This window comes from Pantherophis guttatus, chromosome 2, assembly GCF_059756535.1.
Source record: "Pantherophis guttatus breed Tessera chromosome 2, ASM5975653v1, whole genome shotgun sequence".
In the NCBI taxonomy this organism is placed as follows: Eukaryota; Metazoa; Chordata; class Lepidosauria; order Squamata; family Colubridae; genus Pantherophis; species Pantherophis guttatus.
In genome coordinates this window covers 28,468,567-28,493,183 of record NC_142064.1, presented here as the reverse complement: position 1 = coordinate 28,493,183, position 24,617 = coordinate 28,468,567, and the positions used below count along the sequence as shown (strand labels likewise).

General features: G+C 40.2%; 1 protein-coding gene across 5 annotated transcripts in view; it reads left to right on the top strand.

Moving 5' to 3' along the window:
- ANKRD55 (ankyrin repeat domain 55) overlaps nt 1-24,617 on the top strand; it is a 60,739-nt gene that overhangs the window by 11,856 nt on the left and 24,266 nt on the right. For 2 of the 5 annotated variants that reach the window (XM_087885684.1, XM_087885681.1), the window contains exon 2: nt 21,926-22,048. Coding sequence is in view for 1 of the 5 variants with exons in the window: in XM_034440900.2 (XP_034296791.2) it covers nt 14,662-14,701; nt 21,926-22,048 (163 nt within the window). In the remaining 4 variants the exon portion in view is untranslated. Of the gene's footprint in view, nt 1-14,426; nt 14,702-19,733; nt 19,846-21,925; nt 22,049-24,617 lie in introns of those variants that run through there. The other 3 variants (XM_034440900.2, XM_087885683.1, XM_034440901.2) reach the window with 3 other exon arrangements.

Here is a 24,617-nt window from a genome sequence, read left to right as displayed (position 1 = left end):
GGGCTGGAAGGGACCTCATAGGTTTTCTAGTCCAACTCCCTGCTCAAGGCAGGAGACCTTATATCAGGGCTGTCAAACTCCTGGCCTGCAGGCCCGATGTGTCACGTGCTGGCCACTCCCACACCCGGTTTAGCGAAGGAGAAAAAAGTCCCGATACATCACGTGACGCTGCCTTGATGACGTGAGTTTGACACCCCTGCCTTATACCATCCTGGTCAAATGGTTGTCCATGATGAGAACACAGAGGCCTGAAGTTGCTTCTGGGACAAGCAAAATACCTGTTTGGAACTGGCTTCAGTTTAATCCACTGGCCACTAGGTTTCTATTCTTTCCTACCTGTCTGCCACTCTATATGAAGTTATCTTTGTACCTGATTTCTCTCCTTTGTTATTCAACTAGCCTGCAATACCAGGCTGCCCTGATTTCCTGGCTTCTGGATACGTATTTATAAATTTTCCAGCTGTTGGACCCTGACTTAGTCAGCACTTAGATGCTGAGTGCTTGGCAATTACCCACTGCTTGAACTTTAATCTAAACTTCATGTTCCCAGTGTTTTTACTTCAGAGTATATAGCCCTTCTTGGATATATTTCCCTCTGTGAGTTATTGTGTAAATTGCAGAAAATCTGGGGGAAGGCCAAGTCTGTGTTGTTGATTTGTGAAATTTCTTCACAGTATATTTATTGGCCACGTGTCCCTGCCTGTTTAAAATAAATATATTTTCCTCAGTGGTTTCTAAGTATTTTATCAAATGCTTTTTTTCTTTCAAACTATCTCAAACTATCCTAATCATAGCCATATTTGGGGTGTGTACTCAAGTACAGTTTTCCTCTGCTCTATTTAGGAGGGTCCACAGAGTATGAGGAAATAAAGTCAGGTGGAGATACAAATAATAGACAAGCAGAGCTCTGGTCATATTGTTATGGTGACCTTCTTGACTGTTTTTCATATATGTTTCCTGTCATTTGCTTTTAGCTGCAGAAATAGAATGGAACAAATGTATACTTGAAAAAAAAGATAAAGCAGTCTTAGGCAAACATTGCGATCTAGTCATCCTTATTTATTATTAGAGGAGGGTTGAATTCACATCAATTATGTATAGTTACTCCTGTGGAGTACCATTACCCACTTAAAATGCAGTGTCAGTAAGTCGGCGACCCCAACTACTCTGCACCTGGCGCTACTAGGCTTCAGGGGTGAAATGCTCCCGGTTCGGACCGGATCGCCCGATGGTTCGGAGAATCGGTAGCAAAAATTCCTGCGGCCCCTCCCCCCATGTCCAGCTGAGCCGTGCAATCATACAACCTCTTCGGCCGAAAAAATGCTTTTAAAAGTTTTTTTAAAAAGCCTCTGATGATCGCGCGGCTCAGCTGGGATCGTCAGAGGCTTTTCAAAGCATTTTTTCTACAACCTCTTCGTCTGAAGAGGTTGTAAAAAAAATGGTTTTAAAAGTAAAAAAAAAAAGTTGGCCACGCCCACCCAGTCACATTATCCCCCCTCCACCAAGCCATGCCCACAGAACCGGTAGTAACAAATTTTACATTTCACCACTTGCTAGGCTTGTTTTAAGTTTGGCAATGAAGTGGCATCCAAGACTTCTCTGTAGCTTCAGCTCTCACAGCACACTAAACCAAGATCAAAACCAAGTACAAACAGGACAGAGTTTGCATTGTGGTGTACATTCATCATTTCCTCCCCTTTGCAGGCTCCCAGGTACAGAAAGGCTTGTTTTAAGAAGCATCCCACAACTCTCTTACCACTGCACTACACATTTTTAAGTGTAATTTTTGCAAGTGTTATCCAGTAAATAAAAGTGTGTGGAGAAATTCAAAGTAGTAAAGTATATTATTATTGACCAGTTTTACTGCATTGAATGAAGCATTCTGTTCCATATAGTCATTTTAAATATTGAACCACCTTTTGGAAAAGATATCCTTCATACACAGAGCCAATAGCTATGGCCTGAGCCCCAAAAGGCTCTGCCATCACAGCTTACACCAAGATGTATTAACCCAGCTATAAGAATGAGAGAAGTCCGCTAGCATCATCTTCCATGATATGCAGGGAATTCCTAGGAAGTCTGCATTTTTACATATCAAGTCTTTGAGCCCCCTTAGTGACATTAGCTGAGTGAAAAAAATCCATGGAATAGTTGCTTTTGAAGGATCTATTAATTTTTAGAATGATGTCGCCAGAGCATTCCTGGTACCCGAAAAAGGACATTTCCCTGAGGAACCTCATGTTTCCAGAGAACTAGGAATGCCTTGGCAACATCACTCTAAAAAAATTAGTTCTTTCAAAAGCAACTATTCCATGAAGTTTTTCACTCAGCTAATGTCACTAAGGGGGACCAAAGGCTTGATATGTAAAAATGCAGACTTCCTGAGAATTCCATGCCTAGACAGTATATAATTGATAGATAGTGCTGGACAGTCAGAGGAAAAAACTGTCATTATTCTGTCTCTTGACAAGAAAGGCCTAAACATTCAGTGATTTCCCCACCCCCGGTTATTATATTGCTGCAGAAAATCCTAGCAGATGTGAAATTAAGAACTGCATTAAGTAAGATTGCCTCAAATACCAGATGTTTAGTGTATGTTATTTGGGAGCAAACAAGTGTTTTATCATTTTTCATTCATCATAGTCAAAGACTTGTGACATGCTTGGCATTGTTAAATGTTATTTATGGGCATCCATCCATATATGTTCTGCTTCTAGTTATGATTGCTGAGAATTCATGATCTCAGTAGATTTTTGAGCTGCAAATTCTAGGAATCATAATCTCAATACATCTAGAGAAGATCAATTTGAAGAAAGCTAGCACAGTACTTACATTCTTAGTATAACCTTCCTTGAATGTTTAATTGAATAACAAGAAGTTGCATCAATAAATCTAACAAGATAGATATGTATACAAACCATAAATGATATAAATGGAGATACCGATGATACATAGATATAGGAACAAAGCAACAATATATATTTGGGTAATATAATTTTATTTAGAATATTCGCAAATGTCTTAACCTTCTGTTTAATCGTTTCTTTAAACAGCAAATTCAATTCAGAAATGCTTGTAGAAATGTAATCTGAATCTAAGAAAGTTAAAACAACCCCAACCATATCAGATCAACCTAATTAGTAATAAATATAGTATAACCCACTCATTTCCAAATCTGGTTTCATAGCTATGCTTTAAGTAAATTGCATGAATATTGATTCAGTTACAGAGTGCTTTTTCTTTTTTGTAAACAGCCACAGTCAGCATCAGACTAATTTTAATAGCAATTCTGATCTTTTTATGACTATTATTAAAGATCATGCACTGTTTCACTATATATCACTCAACCCCATTTTATAATCTTCCTGCCTAATAGTGTACATAACAATCAGTGGGAAATTGGGAATATCCATTAGATATTTTGCTGACAAAAGAACTTCAGATTTCTAAACTCGATCACAAATCAGAGAAAGTGCTTCAGAGAATGAGAATTCTTGGTCAAAAGTAGGCTTTCTCTGACATCATCTGGTCACTGTAGTATCCTGCAATGGACAATGTTAATCTATCCCATAACTCTCACACAACAGTAAGACATTGTTTCTTGAACCATAATTTTTTTAAAAAAAAATAAACCACAAGTCACTAGCTTCCTATAAAACAAATGACAAACCATGCTTCACATACCATGCTAAATGAAAAAGAAGCATCATTGTGGTTTTGCATAATACTCTCGTACTTCAAGACATTTGGATGGCCAACGATTTGACGGCTCAGGGATTCTACTTAGAGTTTTAATGGAAGTGAACATCACAGTTGGTGGGATGTTAATGCAAAATAGGTGTGACCTTGTCATATATGCGGCCAGCATGGTTGGTTTTTTTTTTTCATTTCTTTCCACTGACTGTTCAAAGCAACAGATAGGTAACATTTTCTGTTATCTTGTTTTAAAATGTATCAAGTTTATGTTGAGGTTTACACTACACTTTCTCAAAAGTTAAGAAATCCCACTTCCAATTTTCAACAACTGAATTTTGCAAAGGATCCAAATGGATGCAACACATTTTAAAAAAAAAAAAAAACAGAAGCCCCATGCAATCCTGAGAAACAATGTGTACCCCTTTCTCCTTTTGTATTTCAACAAAAAATCCAATCCAATCCAAAATGGAACAATTATTTCTATGTTACAAATCATTATCTAAGTAATGTTTAAATATATCAATTTTGCATATGTTTGTTTCCTAGGAGAAAAACAGACGGCAAAAAATTATGGAATTAGTGTGGGTGAGGAGGGTGGAATTGTATGCACTAACCCTATCCATGATCTTGGAGTCCGCAATGTGTTTTGTCAACTGCATTGGATAGTGGACATGCATATTATATACATCCAGAGGTGGTATTCAGTCGGTTCAAATCGGTTCACCCGAACTGGTAGCGGAAATCGTTTTTTAGCCATGCGCATGCATGCAAGCCACACACGTGAGCAAAGCACACGCGCAGAAGTCCATGTGCATGCGTGGACGCATGCACGCTCACATTTGTGAACCGGTATACATCCATAAATTCAGCTGAACAAGCAACACAATTCTTGTTGGCAAATGGATAGTCCCAGAGTTTTGATAGCTACATAGGATAGATATATAGGATAGGATACATAGGATAGGATATATAGGATAGATACATAGGATAAATACATGCATAGCTTCAGTCCCATCACTATCAGGTGTCAATTCAACCTGCCACATAGTGTAAATAGCGATTATGAGGGGTCCTTGGTGCTGTTTGAACTTAGTTATTTTCTTGCAGACGTTTTATTACCCAAACTAGGTAACATCATCAAGCTCAGAGAGCACGAAGGACCCCTCATTTCAGTTCTGAACTCCAAATATTCTCTTCTAACAATAACAATTATATTGGGTTAGAAGAGGAAGTAATTTTTTTCTTTGCCTTTTAAACTATAATAAGCTTATTTTAGGCTTATACAAAGCTATCATGCTTTGCCTTTCAAAATGGTAAGAAATTGAAATGATGCCGTCATGTGGGAGAGAGTTTTCAAAGCAAAGGAATTTTATCTGAGGATAGAGATAAAGGGGGTGTTGGTATTGAAAATGGCAGAAAATCAGGGGTGAAATTCAGCAGGTTCTGACAGGTTCTGGAGAACCAGTAGCGGAAATTTTGAGCAGTTCGGAGAACCGGCAAATACCACCTCTGGCTGGCCCCAGAGTGGGGAGGGGATGGGGATTTTTCCATACCCTTCCCCTGGAGGGAAGGATATGGCAAATGGAGAATGGAGATTTTGCAGTATCCTTCCCCTGCCACACCCACCAAGCCATGCCCACAGAACTGGTAGGGGAAAATTTTGAATTTCACCCCTGCAGAAAATCTACATTTGCTGATACAGTTAGAGGCTGTTTTGGCCTGGGACTTCAGATGGCCAAGTCATGCTTCATATCAGAAGCAAATCTACTTTGCTGAGAAGATATCTGGCAAAACCCAATTCATATATGGATTATTTATCCTCAATATTTCTGGAAGCTGGCTTTTCTGTGCATGAGCAGGTTATCAATGTGACAAATAGTAAATAAAAACCTCATTTATTATTATTCAAGATATTTGAGGCTTAAGAAACTTGAAAATTGTCACATCTAAGAACTGCACCTTTTCAGGGTTTGAAGCTATTGCAAATATACAGTAATGCCTATATAAAGAGTATACTGTTATGTGTATATATTTCTTGCAATAATCTAAATTTACAGAATGGTGTTTTCCTAATCCTATATTTCACTTTTCTCAATATACAAAATGATATTTTGCTAGGTGTTTACTAAAGTAATCAGTAGAGCAACTTCAGCTCTGAAATCTTGAAATTCTAATGTAGTAAAATTATTCTGAGCAGTCCATGTGAGTCACCCTTATTTCTCCTGAAGTCTGAAATCTTGTGCTAATTGAATTCTGCCATCTCTTGGAAATTTAAGATAACTACACCCAGCTCTTGAAAGATTTTACATGAACTGCTTACAAATAAAGGATACTTGGCAATTAAGCATGAAGGGCCTCTTATTATATGAGATCGGACAGCCCATGGGCCACAATATTTCTGAAGAAATCTGGATTTCATTTATCACTAAATTTTGTAGGGTTATATTCTACTGACTTACCCTAAGTAATCTATTCACGTCCTGAAAGCTGTAACTCATACAATGTAGATCAGGGGTGTCAAACACAATTTCATTGAAGGCCGCATCAGGGTTGTGTTTGACCCGGGGGGGAGGGGGCATGGCCAGTTCGACATCACTCATGTTGGGGGCACGTGTGGTGGCCTAAGCGTTCTGTCAGCAAAAACAGGCTCCCGAGCTCCATTTTCGGCTGTGACGGCCTCATGCAACCCTCTGTGAGTGAAAATGAAGCTCGTGAGGACAGCTCCATTTTCATGGCAGAGGCATTGCGGGCTGGTCCTTTACTGTTTCCAGGGTGGCCCCACGGGAGGCCCTGGCCTTGAGTTTGACAACACTGATGTAGATATTGTCTCAAGTTTAGAGTATTAAACTTTGGAGCAGGTTTTTTTCTGATGAGCTTCATTGGACCTTCTAATTCCTACAGTTCTCATGATGTACTATCAAGTTGGTGTTAAATGAGAGTATTAAATTCAACTAATGCTGAATGGGATGACATTTTCATCTGATTTATTTGATTTATATAGCTGCCCACCTCACATCAATATCCTGGTAATTGGCCTAAAGTCACCCAGTTGGTTTTTCATGCCTAAAATGGGCAGCTTATAATAAAATAGATAAAACAAAATGCTTAATATAAAATAAAAATCCATAGCAGCCAAACATCATAAAATAACCATCAACAAAATAAAGAGAGGGGCACTTTTCTGGAACCTCAAGCTTGGGCACAAAATTGAGCTTTTTGGGCCTTGCAAAATTTTCCCAGAAGGATCAGTTACATTGCTTGGAGCACTTTACCTGGAATTATTGCAATCTAGTCTTCAGCTAATACAAAGCACAGCACAGTCAGGATGATATTAAGAAAACCAAAGCATCCTTCTTCTGAATTGTATTTGCTGCCAATTTTTTTTTTCTTGGCACAATCCTATAGACATTCTTCTAGATAGTTTCTGTTCCCTCCCCCACCCCAACACCGAAATCTTTGGGAGAGATTCATTTATGGTTTTGTAGGTTCCTGGAAATCTCCTCCTGCAATCAGGAATACACTCCTACAGAATTGAAGTGTCTTAAACTATTTGTCAGGTTTTCAAAAGATTCAGAAGAACGTGTCTTCTAAAATAGGATTTTGACTGATGATCAATTTAATTTTGATGTAAATTTTTACTTTCATATGACCAGCTTTTACAATAAAGAATCAAAAATTTGAGTAGTTGACAGCATGACTGTTCAATCAGTCAGTCAGGAGTGTGCACACAATGTTCCCCAGATAAAATCTGAGGAGCCTCTACAGAACAAGCCTACATGGCCTATTTTAAACCTGTTTTCTCTGTTGTGTCAGGAAAAAAGACATAGTCCAGGCTACCCAATGTATGGGTTTCCAGAATTGGAAGCATCAAAATACTCTCACCTATGACAAGAATCATAAAGAGGATGGCAGGCCGTAAGAGCCCTGGTGGCGCAGCAGACTAAAGCACTGTTATTAACATCAGCTGCCTGCAATTACTGCAAATTCGAATCTTGCCAGGCTCAAGGTTGACTCAGCCTTCCATCCTTTCTAAGGTAGATAAAATGAGGACCCGGATTGTGGGGGCAATAAGCTGACTTTGTACAAATATACAAAAGGATGAAGGCTATTGCTTAACACATTATAAGCCGCCCTGAGTCTCCGGAGAAGGGCGGCATATAAATCAAATTAAAAAAAAAAAAGACAAGCAGACCCTTAAGCATTTCAGATGTTTACAGTTGTTAAGGCCTTAATTTCTGCCTGCAAAGCAAGTGACAAGCCATATAGTTCTTTAAAGATGGGTATCATATGATATCAGTGTCTTGGTGATGATTAGATCAACATTGCAGGTTGGATGTGTATGCATTATCTGTGGTCCACAAAATCCTGCCAGGGGATTTTGACAGAATCACCTGAAATCATCTCCATTATCTTTGCCATAAGCTTAGTCCATTTTGTGCACTTTCAGAAATTTTTGGGAGGGAGAGTTTTTTTTTCAAGAGTTATCAATGTACTTGGGACAAGTGATGAAATCCAGTGAAGACAATATTGCAATGAAATCTGAACTCTTGCAAAATGTTAGAAATTCAGCAGTACAGATGCATCCTTTCAAAACCATGTTGAAAAATCAGGAAGTGAAATAGAAAAAAAGGATCTGATGCTCTTCTCACTACAGATGAAAAATCAGTAGGGGTTTGTCCTATCCTTAGCTGGAATAAAGAAGCTGCTTCAGACCGTAGATACTGGAAGCAAGGATAGTGGGAGGTAATGGGAAACAGCCAGGTGTGCTTCCCTTGCTCATTCTCAAAAGTAGTATTCTCAAAATTTGCTCTTCTGGCAAATTCTGGAATAGCAATAGCACTTAGACTTATATATCACTTTAACAGTGCTTTACAGCCCTCTCTAAGCAGTTTACTGAGTCAGCATATTGCTCCCAACAATTTGGATTCTCATTTTACCCATCTCAGAAGGATAGAAGACTGAGTCAACCTTGAGCCTGGTGAGATTCGAACTGCCAAATTGCAGGCAGACGGCAGGCAGCAGAAGTAGCTTGCAGTACTGCACTCTAACCATTGCGTCACCGTGGCTCATATAAGCACCAATCTCATACAGAATAAGCACCAATCTCATATAGAACATAGAACATAGAATAACAAGAGTTGGAAGGGACCTTGGAGGTCCCCTGCTCAAGCAGGAGACCGTATACCAGGGGTGTCAAACTCGCGACAACACATTGTCATCACGTAACGTATCGCAACTTTTTTCCCCTTCGCTAAAATGGAGGTGGCCATGGCCAAAGCGTGACACATCCGGCCCGTAGGCTGCGAGTTTAACATCCTTGCACTATACTATTTCAGACCAGTGGCAGCAATGGGGCATCCACAACTTCTGAAGGTATCATCAGCTTCATCAGCCTCTGCAAACGGAGTGAAACGGGGGATACTATACTTCAACTTGCAACCATTCATTTAACTATTGTCTGAAGTTACAGTACACCGAAAAATGTGATTTATGACCATTCCTCACACTTGCAATGGTTATAGTACCCCATGGTCACATGATCAAAATTTGGGCACTAGACAGCTAGCATGTATTTACAATACCTGCAGCATCCCAGCGTCATTACAATCACTGTTCGCAATGTCCAGCTTCCTACAAGCTGCAGGATTTGCTTAACAACTATCGCAAAAATGTTATGAAATTGGGCATGACTCACTCAACAACCATCTTACTTAGCAACAGAAATTCTGGTCCCAGTTTGTTATATGCTGGTAGCAAACACATGGTAAGTTGAGGCCAAGCTGAGAGTTTCTTCTATAGGTGCATAAAATCTAAATGGATTGATTACATCTGAATTTTAACAGAAATATCCATATGTTGAAGTTAATATGTATAGTGAGATAAAGAAAAACACACATACTTTTGGTATTCTTCAGCAAAATGGAAAGTCATGTTTAAAATTTCAGGAATAAACATGAGATATACTCAGGGGTGCTATTCAGCAGGTTCTGACAGGTTCTGGAGAACCAGTACTGGAAATTTTGAGTAGTTCGGAGAACCGGCAAACTACACCTCTAGCTGGTCCCAGAGGAGTGGAGATTTTATAATATCCTTCCCCAAGAAGTGGCGAGGGAATGGGGATTTTGCAGTATCCTTCCTCTGGAGTGGGGTGGGAATGGAGATTTTGCGGTATCCTTCCCCTGCCATGCCCACCACGCCCACCAAGCCACGCCCACAGAACCGGTAGTAAAAAAAAAAATTGAATTCCACCACTGGATATACTCCATCCCTTTTTTATATCATGAGATCATTCATTAGAGAACTAAACCAATGCTAAAGTTGTATGTAAAAAAAAATAATATTTTACTGTAACTGCTTAAGGCAATCAAAACTGCATATTTATACATTGCTAAAGCCGTTCCTAATATGGCATCTCCAGATGTCTTGGGATTGCAGCACTGAAAAATTTCAATCAGGTTGGGAGATATTTTTTGGGAGACCTTTTCCTGGCAGAAGAAGTTTCCTAAAAGATTATCTTCCCAGAACAGAGCATCTACTGGGAAGGGGGAGAAAGGGAGGGGGCTCAAAATGTCACAATTGTGGCTGCAAGCATGTTGATTGAAGCCCATCCCTTTTCTCACTCCATTCCCCACCCCCATGGATGTTTGCATCTTGAAACAATCAAATAACGAGAGGCAAGCAACGGAAGTTTCACAGTTGAGTAACAGCATTTTTCTTTGTTTCTTTCCAGGGGATGCTGCAAATTGGCAAAAAAGATTTAATAGGAAAGCAGGAAGAACTGGCAAGGGCCACCGGAGCATTTTTAAGATCTGCCAAATGCAGAGAATACCATCCTTGACCTTTTTGGGGGGAAGGGGAGAAGAGAAGGATGGAGAGGGCAACACAACTGTCAGGTTCTTGAGTAGTAGAATTTGGTACTTGATATTTGGTATTTCTGGTAGTAAGATAACCTAACCAATCATGTGAAAAAATAAAAAGGTATCTTGGCTCCATTAATCACAGTACATAAATAAAAAATAGTTAGCCTTCAACATTTATGCTTTTCTCAATTTTACAATATAATTCATTTACATTAAATATTTTTTTAAATATATGTGTGTGTGTGTACACATATTTAATATAAATACACATTTATATTAAATATATAAGAATACACACACATTCATGAAAAATAATAATATGTTATATCAAGGCAATTTGTTTGCAAATTCCATCTTCATTCTTTTCTTGGAAAAAGACATTCACAAAAAGCAGATAAATTTTTGTACTGTTTTTTAAAAAGAAATTTTCTAACTAGTATGGGAATGGCAGAAACTGAACTTTTAAAGGGAAAATAAAATAATCTGAAATTGTGGAGGAATGAAATAAAATAATTTTGACCAAGTTGCCGATATCTAATCTTTGTAATGTGTTTAATCTGGTGTTTTACTCTTCATGTAAATATTCACCCTCTGTGTTAGTTAGAGAAACTAGTAGTAATCCAATCTTCAGTGTAGAATTATTGACTGATAGATGAGTGTGAGACATCCAGTCAGTATCGCTTCTTAGCAACAACATAGATTTTCGTCAAGTATAGTAGTGTAATGCAATATTATTTCTGTAGATCAATTATGTAAATGAATCATATTAAATTTTAAATTGTCCTTGAACTGTTCAGAGTAATACTTCATCCTACTTTTAGGTGCTAAAACTTTATCGCATTCAAATGGAACAGATTTAGAAATGATTTCTTCTTTTAAGGAAGAGGCAAAGATGGGTTTCAGCAGGTTCTGACCAATTCTGGAGAACCAGTAGTGGAAATTTTAAGTAGTTTGGAGAACTGGTAGTAAAAATTCTGACTGGCCCCACCCCCATCTATTCTCTGCCTCCCAAGTCCCAGGAGGAAATGGGGATTTTGCAGTAATCTTCCCCTGGATTGGAGAGGGAATGGAGATTTTACAGTGTCCTTCCCCTGCCACACCCACCAAGCCATGCCCACCAAGCCATGTCATGCCCACCAAACCTCGCCCACAGAACTGGTAGTAAAAAAATTTGAAACCCACCACTGGAAAGACGGTATATTTTTATCATGATTATCTCTAATGTAAAATACTGGAGAAAAGACTATGATTAATATGAAAAAGATTTGAGATTTTATCTACTGTAACAATACTTGCTACTGGGGAACCATTACTTAGGAAAACATGGAGTAAGCTCCCATTCTCACCACAGCTCCTGCAAAACTAACAGTTCAAAAGCATTCAAATGCAAGTAGATAAATAGGTACCTCTTTGGTGAGAAGGTAACAGCACTCCATGACATTATGCTGGCCACATGCTGGCAGAAATGTCTTCAGACTCAATCACCTTGAAACAGAAATGAGCAGAATCCCTATAGCTGGCAACAAACAGCAGAGTAAAATCCGCAGGGACTTCATTACCTTTACCTTTATTTAATTTACAGAAGGAACTACCAAATTTGGCAGTCTGATCCATGAGAGACATGTGTAACTGTCTTCAAATGCTTCCAACTAGAGAAGAAAGCAAGTTTATAATTCATGGCTTTTGGAAGCCCCGTGGAATTTGTGCTACCCTCTCTACCCTCACAATCTCAGATCAACATATATAGTCAGGTCCAGAAATATTGGGACATTGACACAATTCTAACATCTTTGGCTCTATACACCATCACAATGGAGTTGGAATGAAACAAACACAATGTGCATTAACTGCAGACTGTCAGCTTTAATTTGAGGGTATGTACATCCAACTCAGATGAACGGTGTAGGACTTACAGCAGTTTTTTATATATGCCTCCCACTTGTTAAGGGACCAAAAGTAATGGGACAGAATAATAATCATAAATCAAACTTTCCCTTCTTAATACTTGGTTGCAAATCCTTTGCAGTCAATCACAGCCTGAAGTCTGGAACGCATAGACATCACCAGACGCTGGGTTTCATCCCTGGTGATGCTCTGCCAGGCCTCTACTGCAACTGTCTTCAGTTCCTGCTTGTTCTTGGGGCATTTTCCCTTCAGTTTTGTCTTCAGCAAGTGAAATGCATGCTCAATGGGATTCAGGTCAGGTGATTGACTTGGCCATTGCATAACATTCCACTTCTGTCCCTTCAAAAACTCTTTGGTTGCTTTTGCAGTATGCTTTGGGTCATTGTCCATCTGCACTGTGAAGCACCGTCCAATGAGTTCTGCAGCATTTGGCTGAATGTGAGCAGATAATATTGCCCGAAACACTTCAGAATTCATCCTGCTGCTTTTGTCAGCAGTCACATCATCAATAAATACAAGAGAACCAGTTCCATTGGCAGCCATACATGCCCACGCCATGACACTACCACCACCATGCTTCACTGATGACGTGGTATGCTTAGGATCATGAGCAATTCCTTTCCTTCTCCATACTCTTCTCTTCCCATCACTCTGGTACAAGTTGATCTTGGTCTCATCTGTCCATAGGATCTTGTTCCAGAACTGTGAAGGCTTTGTTAGATGTTCTTTGGCAAACTCTAATCTGGCCTTCCTGTTTTTGAAGCTCACCAATGGTTTACATCTTGTGGTGAACCCTCTGTATTCACTCTGGTGAAGTCTTCTCTTGATTGTTGACTTTGACACACATACACCTACCTCCTGGAGAGTGTTCTTGATCTGGCCAACTGTTCCCTGTTTTCTTCACCAGGGAAAGAATTCTTCGGTCATCCACCACACTTGTTTTCCATGGTTTCCCAGGTCTTTTGGTGTTGCTGAGCTCACTGTGCATTCCTTCTTTTTGAGAATGTTTCAAACAGTTGTTTTGGCCACGCCTAATGTTCTTGCTATCTCTCTGATGGGTTTGTTTTGTTTCTTCAGCCTAATGATGGCTTGCTTCACTGATAGTGACAGCTCTTTGGATCTCATCTTGAGAGTTGACAGCAACAGATTCCAAATGCAAATAGCACACATGAAATGAACTCTGGGCCTTTTATCTGCACATTGTAATTGGGGTAATGAGAGAATATCACACACCTGGCCATGGAACAGCTGAGAAGCCAATTGTCCCATTACTTTTGGTCCCTTAATAAGTGGGAGGCACATATACAAACTGCTGTAAGTCCTACACCGTTCACCTGAGTTGGATGTACATACCCTCAAATTAAAGCTGACAGTCTGCAGTTAACGCACATTGTGTTTGTTTCATTCCAACTCCATTGTGGTGGTGTATAGAGCCAAAGATGCTAGAATTGTGTCGATGTCCCAATATTTCTGGACCTGACTGTATATGAAGTCTGGTTCCGTAGCGCAGCTATTGGGAAGCAGCTATTTTATTACTGTTTATACCATTGCAGTGCTTCTGCATTTCTTGCTAGGTGGATTGTCCCATCCCCATTCATTTACAAGACACGACCTAGTCAATTTCACAACATCACCCCTTGCTTGCTGTAGCCTCCTCTGCTCTCCCCTCCCCACAAAACAAGAAAAGACAAATACTTGTCCATCCTGTAAAAGATTGTCTGTTCCTGAAATAAACTATATAGTAATGAGCAGTGGGTATGTGTTTGCAATCTCCAGAGAAGGTTTTATTCTTTTTGTCGTCACCTTCTTATCTCTGAAATAATCACATTAGTATTTAAATAGCATTGCAAGCTTTTGCACATGCTCTGTCTGATATTGTGGATTCTCATTCATCCAGAGAGATTGCAGTTTAAGTACAGCATTTTGAAAGCTGATGCTGCACTACCAGCAGCTCCCTTCCTAAGCAAAGGAGTAAAAATGCTTGATTTTCCCCCCCCATGAAACTATAATGCCTTAATCTATTTGCAAGGCTTGTTTTCCATTGGATCTATTGGCAGGTGAAGATAACTGACACTCCTATTCTTTGTCTTTTTTTAAGAAGGCAGATTTAAATCAAAGGAGACAGGTGACAGCAATTGCTAGACATGCATTGTTTACTAATAAAATAGAGGCTCTAGCTTTAGGGATTTCAGAATCAGTCATGGATTTTAGCACTTCATCGGTGTTCGGTCATCAGAAAGGTAAGATAGTTGTTTTTTCATGCTAGGATTCATTCATGAATATATATCTCCTATCCTATAGTTGTATTTCATGAACATGAAAAAGCTCTACGTTGTATAGGGAAATCTGGGGTAACATGTATTTCAAGTTAAATTGTCCGATTTGGTTTTCTGAACTTGTTGATTTTTAAAGCATTTTTTTTTTCTGCAGTATGGTTTGAAATCAGCCATTTACGTCTGCTGCCTAAATTGTTAATTGAAACGGGTGTATTGTTGGAGTGGGGAGGAAACCTGGCTGTGCCTGCCATTTGTTCTTATCTTTGATTTATTATTTTCTGTGCCATTCAAAACCAGCCTCCTATGTTTTGTCGTTAGTAATCAGTTGTGTTTCCTGATCGTAATAAATTATTCGGAGACTACAAAATGAAAGTAATAGAAAAATTTGTGACTGGAGTATTATTTTCTTCAAATTATTTAATTTGGCTGTTTGGGTATATTTGAGTTAAAATACATAATTAAGTTTGCTGAGTCTTAAAATAAGCATACTTTTTTTCTGGAACAATTAAGATGGATGTAGTAATGATCTCTTGGGGATGGGAGGTGATAATTTTGTTTCAGTTTTGTGTTTATACTACGTGCCCAATTCTATTTCTTATCTAACTTTTCATATAATTAATCAAAGGATTAAATTTCTACTGTGAAATAACATTACAGATTGATACTGCTTTAACTATCTTTATACTTCCCCCTTCACCCTGTCATTTCAACATTTTTTTGTATTTGTTATCTATATTTTTGGTGCTACTTCTTGTAGACTCTATTAATTTAGTTGCTAATATGAGCCATCAGGGTTCCTTCAGTTCCAAGGTTTCTCCATTTAATTCTGTCCAAAGGGCAATTCCATTCAAGGTTTTGGATTTGTCATGACATGGCTAAGAGTAAAGAGCAAGTGTACATAAAAATCACTGAATCACACCAAGGTAATTTCATAGACTACAATCTTTGCCATTTAGGACTCTATCTCCAGATACAGACTGTCACGCACTAAAAGGGAATTGACGAACATGAAAAGGATTTCTCTACTCCCAGTTTCAGAAAGCTGAGAGTCCCCATTCTCTGCAAAGTAGACCATATGCAGAACTATGTATCCAATACTCCCACTGAGTAATCAAATGCAACTGCTACACCACTGAAATGTGGAAAAGGGATTCTTGGGCCAATATCATTTTATAAATTTCCTCCAACTACTCAACAAAAACTTCATACAATAGAATTGGATGCATGGATTAATATCTGTAAACGTTATTGTTGTTTGTTTTTAAGCATAAATCTTCTCTCTTGGGTATTAAAAGAGAAAGGCAAATTAAAGAACCAATCTTTTTTATGGTCCATTGTCCGGCAGTCCATCACTGACTTCAGTATTTTCTTCATTGCATTGCTTTATGCTGGTGCTTTTTTATGATTCACCAGTATAAAATCACTCAGATTCGGACCGGGTTGGACTCCGACTGGACAGAGTCCGTTGAGGTGATGGGGGCTAGTCTTGGTGGAAACATCTGGGTTGAGTTTGAGCCTGTTTCGCTGGATGATGTGGACAGGATTATGGGGTAGGCTGGGGTCCTCCACGTGTTTATTGGACCCTTGTCCCTCCTGGCTAGTTTCGGCAGCCAGAGAGGTGACTGGAGACTGGATCCAGGCTGTTGTCAACGTTTCATTAAAGGAAGGGGTCTTCCCCGCTGCACTCAAAGAGGCAGTGGTTCGACCCCTCCTTAAGAAGCCTAACCTGGACCCTGACGTTCTTAACAACTACCGTCCAGTCTCCAACCTTCGCTTTTTAGCGAAGGTTGTTGAGTCCATGGTGGCACAGCAATTCCCTCAATTCCTGGAGGAAACAGACTACCTCGATCCTTACCAATCTGGTTTCAGGCATGGTCACAGCACGGAAACGGCATTGGTCGCCCTAGTAAATGATCTCTGGCAGGCCAGGGATGGGGGTTGTTCCTCCATCCTGGTCCTTCTTGACCTCTCAGTGGCTTTCGATACCATCGACCATGGTATCCTGCTGCAGTGGCTTGGGGGGGTGGGGTTAGGAGGCACTGTCTTACAGTGGTTCTCCTCCTATCTCTCTGGTCGTCTGCAGTCTGTTTGGGCAGGGGGTCAGGGATCCTCCCAGAGGCATCTCACTTGTGGGGTGCCTCAGCGATCGGTTCTCTCCCCTCTGCTCTTTAACATCTACATGAAACCGCTGGGTGAGATCATTCATGGTTTTGGGGTGAGGTATCATCAATATGCTGATGATACCCAGCTTTACATCTCCACCCCTGACCACCCTAGGGATGCCCTTTCCGTGATGTCTCACTGCCTGAAAGCAGTGCGGGTTTGGATGGGGAGGAACAGACTTAGACTCAACCCTTCCAAGACTGAGTGGCTATGGATGCCGGCATCCCGGGATCTGGAGGTTCCATCTTTAATGATCGGGGGAGAAACCCTTGCTCCCTCCGATAGGGTCCGCAACTTGGGTGTCCTCCTGGATTCTCGGCTGTCCTTAGAGGACCATCTGACGGCCGTAACCAGGGGGGCCTTCGCACAGGTACGTCTTGTGCACCAGTTGCGCCCTTTTCTAGACCAGGATGCCCTCGCCATGGTCACTCATGCCCTCGTTACCTCTAGGTTGGACTACTGTAACACCCTCTACATGGGGCTGCCCTTGGGATGCATCCAGAGGCTCAGCTAGTCCAGAACGCAGCCGCGTGGGTAGTTATGGGGGCGTCTAGATACTCCCGTGTAACACCTCTCCTGCATGAGCTGCACTGGCTGCCGGTGGCGCTCCGGATACATTTCAAGGTGCTCACCTATAAAGCCCTTCATGGCTTAGGCCCGGGGTACTTGCAGGGCCATCTCCAGCCGCTCTCCCACCGTCCTGTGCGCTCTCTCAGAGTCGGCCTCCTCAGGGTGCCGTTGGCCAAACAATGTCAGCTGACGGCCCCTAGGAGGAGAGCGTTCTCTGTGGGAGCCCCGACCCTCTGGAATGGATTGCCCACCGAGCTCAGGACAGCCCCCGACCTTCTTTCCTTTCATCGCGAGCTGAAGACATGGCTCTTTCGTCAACTCAACTGATCCATTTGGGGGTATACTGTCATAATTTTAAACTGTTTTTAATAGGGTTGCTGATTTTAATTTTATTTCATTGTGATTTGTATTGGAATTTGTCATTTTGTAAGCCGCCTTGAGTCCCCAGGGAGAAAGGCGGCATATAAATTGCAATAATAAATAAATAAATAAATACTTGCATATTACAGTACATATAATAAAGTTAGTTTGTACAAAATAAAAATATGTGATGACCATGCAGTTTGCATGCATTTTATTGCACCAAATATCACTCCTACTTTGTTTTATTATTTGTTTTTTCTATGGCTCACTTCCTGAGGTTCCCAGTGGCTTATATCTATCCAAGAAACATACGGTTAGAAATATAAGCATTTATATTACTCAAGCAACGTATTTTCATGCTCCATCCAAATCCTCAACCTTACCAAACACAATCCTGAAGCCCCATGCCTCTTGTTACAATATGTGAATAATGGAAAGGCAGTGGCAGGGGTGTGACTAACAGTTAGGATCTTATGCATCTGATTTTCATACTTTCATATTAAACCTCCCCCATTCCCGTGCATGCAAAACATGTGTAAGGCTATTTATACAATCCAGATTCATGACCATTGAATAAACAGTTATGCACATGTTGAGGGAGTTCACTGGACCTTCTTATGCACAAGAGCAGCAAGAACAGAAAGGCATTGGAGAAAGGCATGGCAATAGAGCCCTCTTACAGGACCTGGTAGACTTACTAGCAGAGTAGCAAAGAAAAGTAACAATAATGCTTTGAACAGAGTGCCAACAGGTTAAAACCATGAGCTATACTTTTCTTGGAGGATAATTCCAAGTCATTATGGAAAATATAAATATCAGATCTTTGAGAAAGTGGGAAGGCTAAAACTGTCTTCAACAGTGATTTTTGGTGACTCACATCATTGTAGGTGTCCAAGAATGCTAAATGTTAATGCTGGTCAAATCAGATAACTCATACAGTAGTGGCCAAAATTGTGGAAACCTTTTCAGAAAAGTATATTTTCTAAAACTAGCTACCGTAATAACACCACTTTTTTTTTTTGAGTAGTTATCATAACGTTATATATCAATGGAAAGATAATTTAATCAAGAATGTAATGCAATAACTTTTATGAAGGATTTGCTATTAGAATAGCAATTACAGTATAAAGAAGAAAAGTGAAACATGTAGAAAAAACGAGATGTACAAAATTATCACTGTAGAAAAATCTAGATGTACAAAAATTATCACCATAGAAAAAAATGAGATATACAAAAATTATCACCATGTCAGTTAATACTTAGTTGGGTAACCTTTAGCATGAATGATGGCCTTACAACGTCTTCTCATGGAGTGAACCAAGTCTTTTAGTTCTGCAGCTGTTATTATGTGAAACCAAGATTGAATGATTGCTTCTATTAACTGGGTTTTATTGCTGAGTCACTTCTGACTAACAAGTTTCTTTGGTCGGCTCCATAGATTTTCAATTGGGTTAAGGTCTTGGTATTCCCAGGCCATTCCAGCAGTGGAATATGATTATCTTGAAACTCCAAAAAAAAGTGGTGTTATTAGCCATCAAACCTCAAAAATAAACTTTTCCCAAAAGTTTTCCACAATTTTGGCCATTACTATAGATGTTCCTGCTCCCCTTTCCCTATAATGCACAAAAGGAGATGGTTTTCATAGGAAATATATATCTTGTTCAAACAACCTCATGTTTTATCTGTGATTCTGCTAACCTTCATATCTATTTTTGAAAGGCCAATAACTAATGTTAATATATCCTGCCCACTCCCCACTTTTTTAAAAGGGAGATTTTTAAAGAACCTCCTGTTAGGTTGATTTAAGCTTTCTGCTCGCACCAGTGGTGGGTTGCTCCCGGTTCTGTCTGGTTCTTTAGAACCGGTAGTAAAACTGGCAGGAGGCTCCGCCCACCCGCCCGGACATCATAATTGACATTCTGTGCATGCGCAAAAGCTTCTGTACATGCGCAGAAGCAAGAGCAAGTGAAGCAAGCGGAAGTGCGCGCTCCCGTTGTGAACCGGTAGTAAAGGTAAGTAGAACCCACCCCTGGCTCACACCCCTTTTCTTTTGGACTGTTACACTGGCCAGAATTGTATTATGGGAAGGAAAACAGCAAAACAGGATAGAGTTACATGGACATTCTGGGAGAGTGTTATGCATGAATGATTTTGCTTGTTCTGGTTTCCTTCTCCTTTGTTAAGGAATATGTTTTTATTATTGTATCTTAATAGTTATTTCTAGAAAATCCATCCATATGGCCATTAAAAGTTGGCCCTGATTTCCTGGCATGTACACAATGAGTCATTATCATTTCCATTGTAAAGTACACTAAAATAAAACTATATGAAAAATTATTTTGAGCTGAATTAATTAAAACAAAGAATAAATAAAGTCCACTCGCAGCAGAGAGTGATAATAAATTCCTGTATAATTCCCTCATTTCTCCAGATGGAATAAATTGCTACTTGTTGCCCAACCGGTAGAGAGCCAGGCCTAGCTGGATATTTGTATACAGTCATGCTCTTGGTGCCTGATTAATGAAAGCCCCTGCCAGTTAATTGAAGTGATAGAAGCTAATTACAGTATGTCCATGATGCTGAAACAGCAAACATAGGTGATGTTTTCATACGCATTTCCAAAGAAAAACAATTTATTCTGCTAAAGAGAAGTTCCTTGAAGAGGGGCTCCAGCATGAGTCCAAAAGCTCGGAAGACTAAACCTCTAGTTCTGGTGACCAACCCAGACTGGATCCTGCAACAAGTGCAACATTATCCTGAGACACGTATATTTGCCTTCATTCAAAGGCAAATCTATTTAAGTATCCTCTATCCGGTTCAAATCTGGTTTAAAGAATGGATAATATCAAACCATAGAAAAAGCAGGGAAATGAGTCAACGTTCCTTTTAGCTGTGAATGGGCTTATGTTCCATGTCATAGGCATCTACAATTGTTAAAGTGGGTGAAGAAAATAGCCTCAGAATATGGTCTTGAGTATCTTCTGTTCCATTCAGTGATCACTGGTCTATGCTATGCCATGAGGTTCCATCTCATTGCTTATGCTTTTAAAGTGTAAACATAATGAGAGAAGCCAATGTACATACGGTGCTTCCTGCAGTCAAAACTATAAAACTTGTTATCAATCCCATAAAGCACCAATGTGCATGGAGCTACTTTGCACAAGCAAACTATCCTTTGCAGATGCCATCCTGAAAATGCATATTCAGTGAATGCTACCAATTGTGTCGTCCGCTTCTTTTCTTTTCCTTTCCATGTGTTTATCTTTCAAGTGGAAAAGAGATAATCACACAGTGCACTCTGAATATGAATACTGTTCAAAGACCAGAGTACATAGGACTGGATTTCTCTAAAATGAAACAACATTAGTTGCTAGGTTACCTTTTGATTTAACTGCAAGGAAAGTATACCTTCCACTTGGTTCTAAAAAGGGTTGTCCTAAACTTGAGTTCAGCAATCTTGTTGTGGGTTTTCCCTATGCAGCTGCTATAGAATTTGGGAATATTTCAAGTAAAAAGAAACAGAAGGAACAAACTATTGTTTACTGTCCTTCTAACTCTCTACGCTTCTTCTTTTTCAAAGACCAGTAAAACAGCTCAAAAAGACAACAGAGACAAATTTAATTTAAATGTAATTTAAATTTAAAATTAATTTAATTTTTTTAAAAAAACCTGTTTAGCCAGACAGCCTTTGGCTAAAAATGAGATTTCTCTGAAAGAATCAAACATGCAGAACCTGAAATATTTCTGTTTGTGGAAAAGCAGGAGGTTCCAAATTGGTTCAGATTTTACTACAGCACAGAGTGCTAAGATCCAAGTTAGATTTCCTGCTTTACGCTATAAGTGGTGCTAAGGTACCTTTTCATTTAGAAGTCCCTTTCTCTCCTATATTTAGATCATGCAATATAGGTTCCTAGACTCAGAAGGAAATTGTGCTAACAGTAGAGAGAAGTATGAGGAAGGAGACTCCATGAAGATTATTTGGTTCCACAGATCTTCAAAGATGGATCTTCTTGTTTCGCTATTAAACATGGTTATTTACTTCTTTCTAAGAGACAGAAGTCTTCATTCTAATGCAAACATTAATTTTCACAGGCGATTCAGCAGAAGAAATTGACCTAACTCTGGTGTATCAAGCAGCAGCTAATGGAGATATTAATACTTTAACTACTGTCATCCGTGAAGATCCTTCAATATTAGAATGCTGTGATAATGAGGGTAAGGTAACTGATTCCTATGGTTTTATTGTTGTAGCAGTTTTGATATGACTATCTTCTATGTTACAGAAGAAAAGTCATGGGATATTTTAAAAACACTTTTATTTACAACTTCATTGCACAATCATTTACTATAGTTCCTGTCTAGTAAAATGTGTCATCAGTATAACAGACTTGAAATCAAAAGTGTCTAAAATATGTGAAATAACAAGGCGTTTATCAGAAATCATATGTCTTGAAAGCCAACACTCTCCATTGGCAATATGGATTTCCATATTTACTTCAGCTGCTCGTTGTAAGTTTTCTTTACAACTCGGGAGGGAGGGGGGAACCAAACGTTTGATGATGGCTTGCACTTAGACATGTATAGCCTGTCTTTAACATCACAATCACAACTCAGATTCAGCTAGAGAAAGGGTTTGGGCCAAAATCACCTAGTGAGCTCCATAACCTAGTTCCCATCAATCCAGGGGTGGGTTCTAAAATTTTTTACTACAGGTTCTGTGGGAGTGGCTTATTTTGTGGGCATGGCTTGATGGTCATGTGACAATTATTTAGGATTTAACAGAGGTACTGGTCTACCAGGCTGCACCAATCTACCCATTTATTTTTGCAGGCACTGGTCTACTCATGTATTTTTGCAGACACCGGTCTACTCATTTGTTTTCTTTTAACACTGATCGGCTGTAGGGTGGCCCTTTGAAGCCCCGCGGAAAGAGTTTAAACAGGTTTTTTCCCTCTAGCCATCAGCTGGGACTCAGGAAGCAGCAATAGATTGGGGGTGGGGCCAAATAAAAGGTGAGAATAACGTGAGGGGGTGGGGGCGGGGGGCGAGGGGGCCAGAATTGGTTCGGTGATGTCATATTGTCACCGCTACAGGCTCGGCGGAACCGGGCGGAACCGGGAGGAACTCACCATTGTACCAATCCCATTCCAACACTCTAACCACCATGCTGCAATGGCTCCCCATTCTTGAAAAGGTATAGGACAGTGATGGCGAACCTTTTTGGCACCGAGTGCCCAAACCGGAACGTGTGTGCATGCACACGTGTGCGCCAAACCCCCACAAACCCGAAGACCTGGTCTTCTGATTTCTAGCACATGCATGCACACTGGCCAGCTTGTCTTTGCGTGCGTCAGAGCCCCGGAAACCCAAAGACCAGCTGGTCTTCGGGTTTTGGGCTCCAGCACCAGGGGTAGGTTCTACTTACTTTTACTACTGGTTCACAACGGGGCTGCGCGTGCGTGCTTGCTTTGCTCACATGCATGCACGCTCTTCTGCACAAGGGCAGAAGTGTTTTCATGCTGTCAGGTCAGTGGGTGAGGCCTCTTGCCGGTTCAGACCAGATCAACCGATCCGGTAGCGATGGCGGTGGGTGGTTCGGAGAACCGGTAGCAAAAATCCCTGCGCCCCCCCCACCATGCCCAGCTGAGCCGCGTGATCATCAGAGGCTTCTTTTTTTTTTACTTTTAAAAGCATTTTTTCTACAACTTCTTCTGATGAAAAAATGCTTTTAAAAGTAAAAAAAAAAAAGCCTCTGATGATCACGCGGCTCAGCTGGGATCACCAGAGGCTTTTCAAAGCATTTTTTTCTGCAACCTCTTGGCCGAAGAGGTGGTAAAAAAAATCCTTTGAAAAGTCTCTGACGATCCCAGCTGAGTTCCCTGATCGGCAGAGAGGCATTTTTTAAAGAGCCTCTCTGACGATTCCAGATGAATTCCCTGATCGGCAGAGAGGCTTTTCAAAGCATTAGAAAAAATGCTTTGAAAAGTTTTTTTTTAAAAAAAGTTGGCCACACCCACCCAGTCACATTATCCCCCCCCCACCAAGCCATGCCCACAGAACCGGTAGTAACAGATTTTACATTTCACCCCTGAGCACACGCAAAGATCAGAAACCATAAGACCAGCTGGCGACAGCACGTGTGCCTACAGAGAGGGCTCTGCGTGCCACTTCTGGCATGCATGCCATAGGTTTGCATCACGGGTATAGGAGTAGCTATGCATTCTTTTAGAACCTTTAGGAATGCAGGTGCTTATTTGTCTTTATCAGGGGTGTCACACTGGCGGCCCACAGGCCAGATGCATTACCCCGGCTCTGCAAAGGCAAAAAAGTCACGATACATCACATGATGTCACATGATGCGCTCGAGTTGAACACCCATGGTCTATATTTTGCATCACAAATGGGGCGGCCCATCCTGATTGGCTGCTCATTTGTAGAATATGTTCACCTGTGATTACATAGTAGCAGTGATAGCAATGATACCTATCAAACTGCGAACCTATGACACACCAGATAACTCCATTCCTGATTAGTCTAATGATGTTAAGGGACAGTAGAGGCTTTGACCAAAGCAGGAATTGCAGCAGCCATAGTAGCCATAATAAATGCTAGGAAGCATTTAGTTAGCATCAGCTGCTTCCAGAGAATGGATACAAAAATGCTTTTGATTACCCAAAGCTAATGGGGTAAAAATTGGTAATGAGCATATTATAAAACAGGGCTAGAAAGCATTTGGCCTTTTTTATGCCCAATGTCTAATATTTATGTCCAAATATTTAATGGT